Source organism: Petromyzon marinus, chromosome 32 (genome assembly GCF_048934315.1).
Source record: "Petromyzon marinus isolate PM22_M1 ecotype Great Lakes invasive population chromosome 32, UKy_Petmar_22M1.pri1.0, whole genome shotgun sequence".
NCBI lineage: Eukaryota > Metazoa > Chordata > Hyperoartia > Petromyzontiformes > Petromyzontidae > Petromyzon > Petromyzon marinus.
This window is the reverse complement of record NC_133698.1, coordinates 9,360,622-9,369,266: the sequence shown is the minus strand read 5'-3', so window position 1 is coordinate 9,369,266 and position 8,645 is coordinate 9,360,622. Positions and strand designations below refer to the sequence as shown.

The 8,645-nt window shown below is 42.5% G+C and overlaps 1 protein-coding gene across 4 annotated transcripts in view; it reads left to right on the top strand.

Moving 5' to 3' along the window:
- The first annotated feature begins 733 nt into the window (after window positions 1-733).
- Window positions 734-8,645, top strand: part of SORL1 (sortilin related receptor 1) — an 83,834-nt gene continuing 75,922 nt past the window's right edge. For all 4 annotated transcript variants that reach the window (XM_032964550.2, XM_032964552.2, XM_076071267.1 and 1 more), the window contains exon 1: window positions 734-1,076. In XM_032964550.2, the coding sequence (XP_032820441.1) occupies window positions 774-1,076 (303 nt within the window). In that variant the 5' untranslated portion in view covers window positions 734-773. The remainder of the gene's footprint in view (window positions 1,077-8,645) is intronic.

Sequence of the window (8,645 nt, the reverse complement as noted above, 5' to 3'; positions counted from 1 at the left end):
TGAGGTGTCCGTACGTCTTTATGGTAAAACACATCCATGTCGTCGTCGTCGTCATCAGCCATGGTCGGTCCACTGCTGGATAACGACGGCTTCCCCATGCCAACACCAACAACCACCGCCACGATCTCACGACACCCGCGATGCGACAATCCGCATCGCATCTCCTAAAACGTGCTCGCTGATTGCATCGCTCCGTCTCCCCGGTTGAAACGTCCGCTGTGCAGCGTTCAATTCCGTGGATGCTGCTCCGTCGTGTTTTTTTGCTATGCGTTGTGCAGTTCTCCACGCTAATCCGCGTTTTTTTCCCTCTCTCCGTATGTTATGATCATTTTTTTAATCCATTCCGTAATTCAATGCAATTGAGGGACAACGAAATCGTGAAATCTAGTCCGGGTTTTGCGTCACGCCCGGATTATTTCACGTGTTGCTTCCGCGCAAGTTTTTTTTGTCGTTGTTGTTGTTTAACCAGAGCCTTCTCTGGTCCAGCGAGTCCAGTTCCGCAACGTAACACAAAAATCCGGCCCGCCGCGGCTACAACGCCAATACTCCGTCCCGGCTTTCGCGTCCAGCCTTGCAACTCCGGGCACGACTTGCCCGTCACATTCCGTACAACGGACAAGCACGCGGCGCAATCTGCGTGGGGGCGGCGCGTCACGTGGTGCTGAGCCCGCCCGAAGCGCTCTATGAAATACAAACCGAGGGCGTGGCTCGCTCCACCACCTCACCCCCCCCTCCTCCTCACCGCACTCATCAACGGCGCAACTCGGCTGAAGATGGCGGCGCAGGTGCGCGGCTTCCGCACTCCGCGCCTTCTTCCCCGCACGTTCTCGCTCCTTTTATTCTTATTCTTCGTCGCCGTCGAAGCTCGGCGGAGCCACTTTAGAACCGATACCCTCCACGGAGCCGCGCACTTCGCCGCGGATCCCCAGGACCGCGGCTTCTTGGTGGTGTCGCGCACCCCGGGGCAGCCCGGCGAGCTGCAGGAGGAGCAGCCGCAGGGGTCCGGGTCGGGCTCCCGGTCTGGTCCGCAGCCTCGCTCCCGACACCGCAGGGAGCTCAAGCCCTCCGTGGTGACGGTACGTGAGAGACGTAGTTGTTGCTACGCAACAAACCCCGTTCGTGTGTTTGTGTGTGTGCGATGTGGGGTCAACCGAGCATGACTTGTGTTGTTTGATCTTGATTTAAAGCTTTCGTGAATGCAGGAATTCATATTTTTGAAGGGGGTCTTTCGGTAAAGTCAAAGAACCTATCTACTTGACTTTACCGAAAGACCCAAATAATTTGTGTTTTGTGCGGTTGTTTTGGGGTTTTTGCCATCATCATCATCATCATCGTAGTCGCCACCACCACCGCCTCCTCATCTTCCTCCTGCAGCTTTTTGAGAATCGTGGTGTGTGTAGTTCACTTGGCGTGTGTGTTACAATCATTTGGTTTCACATCGCCTCGTTTTGAGTGGGGGTACTGGCGAATGGTGTTATTCTAGAGACGTGTAATTATTAACACTTTCGCCACCTCGTGTGAGTGGTGTACTGAAGTAGGTACACAGATGTAGTGATTTGCGTATACTACCACTCAACATTACATTTGCCTCTACAGTATATTATACAGTAGTACACCACACCTCGCATTACGCTTGTCTGGCACTGCGCACCACTCGCCCAGCGCGTTATTTGCATGTAACATCGATCCTTAATCACAGTATACAATGTGTATTACGGTTACATTTAAATTATTTTCATTGACCTCCAAGTGTGAGTAGTGTTCTCTCGTCGGTAAAACCTGTACGGTTTTTAATTTAACTTGTGTGGAGTATTGATCCGTACCAAGTATACATTTTTTTACGTATATAAATTGTGTTCTGTACTATAGTAAGGTGCAGCATGACAAATGATTTTCACTTACTACCTCATGCGAGTATTCAACTTGGTAAGACCTATAATTTACATTATCCTTGTGTGTGTGGTCAGTGTATCATAGTAGTTGTATTAAATTGACGACGACGATGGTGGTTATTTAATGTTACAAATATTTATATTCACCTTGTGTATGCTGTGGTAGGTCCAAAATTACGAATAAAATTATGCACAATCACCTTGTATGAGTACTGTATTTTAGTAGGTCGGCAATTGTTCACATTTAACTCCTTGAGTACTCTAGTAGGAGCTGTAATCCTATAATTCACTAATTTGCTTGTGTGGACGTGGAGTAATTCACATTCCCGCGTAATTCGATTAATTTATAACGATTCTGGATCAAGATTTGAGCCAGTAATTGATACTGTTTGGTTCTTTTTGGTAAAGTCACGTAGATATATATTTTAAAAAAACAACGAATAAATCACGACGTTTCGATAGCAACACAAGCCCATCGTCTTAAGGTGAAACAATACAGCAGGCGGACTGCCGAGGAGGAAATGTATGTGTTTGCGTCTCACGTGTGGTTCGTCTCACCTGCTGTATGTTGTGTTATCTGTACCGTCCATCTCGTTAATACGACCTGTTTGTCTCGTGTACAGTCTCTCTCGCCTCATTATCTTCAGTCTCGTTTCTACCGCCTCATCATGCACGATTTGTGGGGTTGGTGCCATCCGTAGTGTGTGTGTGTGCGCTATCTCGTTTGTTCTGTCTGTCTGTATCGGTTGCCTCCTTTGGGGTTGTCCATGTGCTTGCAATTGCAGTCTTATGAAAAACCCCAATCAAGGTGTCTTATTTAAACAAACTGTGCTGCCCAATAGATAGGACCAAGACTGACTGACCAATAGGCACACATTTATTGGCTGCCCCTCAAGAGTAGTTAGACATGTTATTGAGCCGTGAGGGGCCCATTCACTGGGGTGTTTTTGTATTAAGTGGAATGAGTTTCAATTCCTACCAGACGAACAATCCGCCACGCATCTGGAGTCCGTCAAAAAATAAGCGCGACCTGACGAGAATCCATCACTTTGGGAAGTCGAGCGGTGATTGTTAAAAAAAAACACACAAATGGGGCTTTTTCTGGAAGATTTTATTGTTTTTGTAGGGAATGTCTCAATTAGCGTACAGTAAATTTTAAATATATCTTGTAATTGTATTGTTTGTTGCGGTTGCACCCGAATCAAGAGCCGAATGGCTCACAGGGTTATTCCAAATAAATGAAAACTGAAAATGGGCATACTCATCGCTGCGGCAGATTATACTGCACCCATGCTGCTATGGTCGAATACCTGTGCCGATGACTGGACAAGGGCCCTCCAATTAAATAGGACGTCCTCCTGGAGATTATGTAAACATACTCAACCATGCTGCTTAGTGCGGGTTGAGGAACGCAGGTTGGCAACTAGGGCTGAACGATTTGGGGAAATATATCTAATTGTGATTTTTCTGACAGATATTGCGATTTGATTTGCGATTCCATTTTTTAAAGTCAAGCTTCAGTTCAATATTCACGGTGTAATAGATTTAAAACGTGATGGAGCATTACCACATGATACCATCAAAATATTAACTGCTCTATATATTCTAATGCAAGGGTGATAACTTGAAAGATATGAATTGCTTCCAACATGTATTTATTAAACATTTTAATTGAAATAGAACAATCAAACATAACAATTAAGTTAAATAAAGAAAGTTATTATAATAAATAAATAAAACAATTCCAATTAAGTAATAGTACTTTTCAAATCGCAAAAAATCGCAGGCTTTGCTATTTGCTAATCTCATTGTTTCAAATTGCGATTTCCATTTGAAATCGATTAATCGTTAAGCCCTATTGGCAATGCAAGTACAGCACCTGCACCGTTATACACATCGTGAGACCGCAGGAGCCTATATATATAAAAACACCTGTATTATGCATGGTTGTCAACCCATCAATGCAATATTTAGACTCATACCTGCTTAGCTTCCGAGATGAGACAAAATTGGGTGCATTCCGGGTGATTTGTCCGTGAACATTATTTATGTAAGATACTCTAGAGCGTTATGTGGAACAAGTGGAGCAGCAGAGATTCTAGTTATTATAAGTTTGTGCCCCTTTAAGACGTGAGTCATTCGGACGTGAGTGCAGTTCTCCGCCTGTGTCAGCTGATCATTATAACCAACACAATGTGGGCCGGATTTTTTGGCACTGTTTGATTAGGCCCCGAACCATTTGGTGCAGTGAAGTAAACCGGTGGATTGCATTTAAATTAATCGTGGTTGTTATATGTATTAAGGACAGTCAGGTCAAGTCAGGTCACTGTCATAGTAACACTACATTTTCACCACTTGCTGCAGGAAGGTCAGTTAATGATGACCATTGTGATTGTACACTGTACAAGCCACCATAGGCTGTATTGCATATTTAATATTGGCTTTACTACCCCACTGGCGATTGACATTTTACACTCCATGGTATGTAAATGACTTGGTTGGTTGCTGATGGGGATTGTATATTTTAAGTGTTTAGCATTAAACTTAAAGCATTTTGAACTTAGGGTGGCTTTGCCGTATAAGTAGGTATTATCAGTAAACCTCAAGAAGCATAATTTTTGTGGGTTCAAATTGAAATGCCTACACTTTTGGAACATGTCTAATAACGTCCATGTGTTCAACAATGTGCCAAATTTCAGCATTTATAAGCCCTTATAGAACATTAGAATGTACATGAATGGGTTATGGTCGTCTGTAAGTATTGCATTTAGAGTTAAGTTAAACTGTATATAATTTTTATATATTGTTCTACAACTACGGTATGTTTATATACACATGAATACTGACCCTCTGTTTCGACTTACTCCTGTATATGTTTGTCTATACTGTGCTAGCGGTAAGCGTGCTGCACACCGAACCCGGCCAGTTGGGTTTCCGCTCACGAACAACACCAGTGACGATTATCTGAACCGGTCATGGGCCTCCCCGAGGTCGACTCAGCCTCAAATAAATACCTGGTTTGGTGTGTAAACATCAACACAGGGGAGACAACGGCGGTCGGGCATGGTGTTGGCCACCCACCCCCTCGTGTGCCGGCCTTCATAGGTGCTTGCGAACAGCACTTGCCCCAACAATCTGTTCAGACTATATGGGTGGTCTTTGTATTGTATGTTTAAAGTGATATTTGACTAAGCTGTATTGATGATTGTCTTTTTTTAAAGAATCAGCACAAATGACTCATGTTTTGACACTTGTGCTTTTGATTATTTTTGTAAATATTTTAAATGTGCATATTTTGGATAAGCTGTACAGTATAGACCTCTGCTTATGACCAAATCACCCAGAATACAGTCGGTTATCCTAGGTTTCGGAATCTAAGCAGCATTGAGCTTGGATATTACTTGAATGGGCACTGCAGCAAAATCCAAAGTCCACATCTGTGCTCCCTATGTTCACCAACTTGCCCTGACAAGCAAGGTGAAGTATGGTCAAATAACCGCCATGACCCACAAGGTGTGAGTAGGCCGTTCCTCAGCAGTGCTGTGACAGCTCTATAGAAGATGGTTTAAAGCACTGTTCTCCACTACTTTTCAGAGGGGAAGGGGGGCACTTTCGCCGATAAGACGACATCGGTGTGAGGGCCGCCTCACCGCCTGCAAATGGGTGTTGTCACCATTTGTGTATTGTCAGGGGTCGCACTAAAGGCCACCAGGGACCGCCAGTGGCCCCCGGGCCTTGCAATGAAGAACGCTGGTTTAGGGGATTGAACTTTAACAAAAAAACCTAAAATAAACATGCGCTTGGCTGTATAATATAGGTGTGTGCAGATGATTTTAGGACTTTTCTCGTCGGATAGTGCAAATAACTTGGAAGTTGAAAATAGAGTGAGGCAAGAAAGTGTTTTACGGTGAGTGAGGAATGAGATATTTGAGTGGGTGGTGAACGTGTCCAGGCAGGAGTACCAGCTATAGACAGTTGTAGTGAAGTAGCAGCCATCACGGGTAGGTGACCAAGAGGAAGACCTGAAGCCAGGTCGTGGAATACAATGAGGGACTAATGAGCGTTGAGTATCAGCTTTGCAGTATCTTCTTTGGTTCTTTCGGTAAAGTCACGTAGAATGAGAATAAAATAATAAATTGATAAAATAAAATAACACAATAATATTCTCACGACGTTTCGGCCACAACACAAGCGGCCTTCATCAGGTGAAGGGACGAGACTGTCTGGAGGACAGCGCTGTCCTCCAAAGAAGATGCATCCTTGCAGTCACGAAAGCTTTAAATCGAAATTTAAGCTTTGCAGTACTTCAGAATCCCACAGGAACCGTTGATCGTGGTGTGGTGACATCACTGCCACCGACCATTGTTCACGGTTGACCTGTGTACATTGTGTGCTGGGCATAAAATAAAATGCAGTTTTACAGTATTACTCAGAAATGAGATTTTGCTGCAGAGGACAGTGAAGCCAAATCCATGGTACTGTACTTTCTATGCTCCCACATCTATGGTGCCAACCTTCACCAACCCTCATTGGCCAGAGTGGAGTATGGTCAAATAACTCCCATGGCATGGGGAGTCCCTCATTCAGCAGTGGATTGACAAAAGGGCTGTACATGTGCATATACATTTAGTATACACATAAAACAGTAACAATGGTGCGTTTCTGTCAATCTGTCTGATATTCGCGTCGTTAAACCTGTCGACTAGACCTGTAATTTCATGTTCAGTTTGTGACGCATCCTTATTGCCGTGGTAATTTGCTGTGCCCTTTCGCGAGCAACAAACATGCTCCCCGGAGGTCTGTCCTATTTTGATTTTGTGTCTTGTTGAGGGGAGGTACATTTTCTGTAACTCGTGTGAATGGAGCAATGCTTCTCTTTATGCTCTCCTTACAGAGATTAACTATTATAATACTGCCCAGCATTTTATAACTTGTTACTTTGTAGCCAGGATTGGAATAAACCACGTCACCATAATGCATTTAGTTTTTCTTTGTGTCATCACCATGTTGATGCCTCATGAGTTATACTCATCATTTATTCTGTCAGGCAGGTTTAACAAATGTACGCAGTAAAACGTGTCATACAGTCCACTTACACACGCACAGTAGTTTGTTAACAAAGTGGTGGAAAATAACGTTCACTAACATTTCCCGAGTGTTTTTTTCTGCAATAGTATTTGCTTGAACAGTAACAAAAAAGACACATTTACATAGATGAAAATTGCTAGCGGGCATAATTTGTCTGGACCTGCCCTTTTCAACGCTGCTGCTGCCGCGACCCTCACCAGGACAAGCGGACTGAGAAACGGAACGAACGACCGACCATAATTTGTAAATTCAGAGCATCAATTGTCAGCGTTTCCTGGAGATTGCTGAAGCATTGCAATCAACTTAAAACGTGTTTCATCAGTGGCTTCCCATTGCAATTCCGGCTTCTAATCTTTGCCTCCAATTACATTTGAGTTTATCTATTGCAGCTGTCTGTATATACTTTGAAAGCTTGTATCACGTCCCTCACACGATAATGGATGATGCAATTTCATGAGTGATTAATGTGTACATTGGAGTCACTTTAGAATTCAAATAAAATCATGTGGCCTTCACTATTTATATTTTAAGTTTCACGATGACGGACAATACTGCATACATTTTTTTATGATAAAGTTAAAGTAATTCGCTTGCTAACTTGAAATATTTGAAACAACGTATGCGAGGTACAGTAAGTGCATTCATTGTTTAATCTGCTGCAGTAAATCGTATTACCGTGCAGTGCAGTATATAAATTATAATTTATCCTCTCACCAGTTTCAGCATTACACTTAAATATAATTTTCTCAAATTTGATCCCCAACCATTGAGATTTATAAACTGGACGTTTTAAAAATACAAATCCTAATGGAAGGAAATCTTATCGGCCCTTATCTGTCGTGATTCGAAGACCGCATTGCACTGAGACTTCAATATCGGTGAACGCGTTTTTGTGACTCATAACTTAACCACATTTGGGGAAAACATGTGCTAGTGTAAGAAAAGAGATGGGGTTTTTTGTTGCATTTATTATCCATTGGGATTGCCAATGAGCCTTGTGTTTTTAACATGCCTTTTTAAGACTCCACGTGTTATGTAATGTGAAAATTGTATAGGTTTTTGTTATTTGAATGCATTAGGTAAATGTTTTCACAGTAACTTGTTATTTTTTAAGCCATTTAACTAGTCACTTTACTGTGAGAATAGGTTTTCCCCTGTTTTCTGGCAACAAAAAAGCTGTTAAGATGTTAAAACACCAAACTGAAACCTTTTACAAGGAATCATGTCTGCATTAACCACAATACTTGTGGTCAGAATGCAAACAAAAAACATACTCTGCATTTATTATCAGTGTTATGGTACTGGCAAAGGAGGTCCCATAATGCACTTTACTGTAGACTTTTATTTAAAACAAAACCTGAAATGACCACCCTGGATAGTTTATTGTTTATGGAGTTACTGTTTAGACCTTTACTGTTTGTGCTTTGAACACATCTACATGAATGCTAAATATGTGACACATTGTTTTGAAAACACGTTGATGCTTTGACCTTCATTGTTAAGATTTCGTAATACTGTACTTCAAACATCACCAACCACTCTATCCGGGCACCATCCTTTTATTACAATTCATTATTTAAAGCATGAACCCAAATAACACTTGCCCATATGTGTGCTGCTCTTGTCTCATCACAAACTCAGAAAACATATCTTGAAAATAAGAGG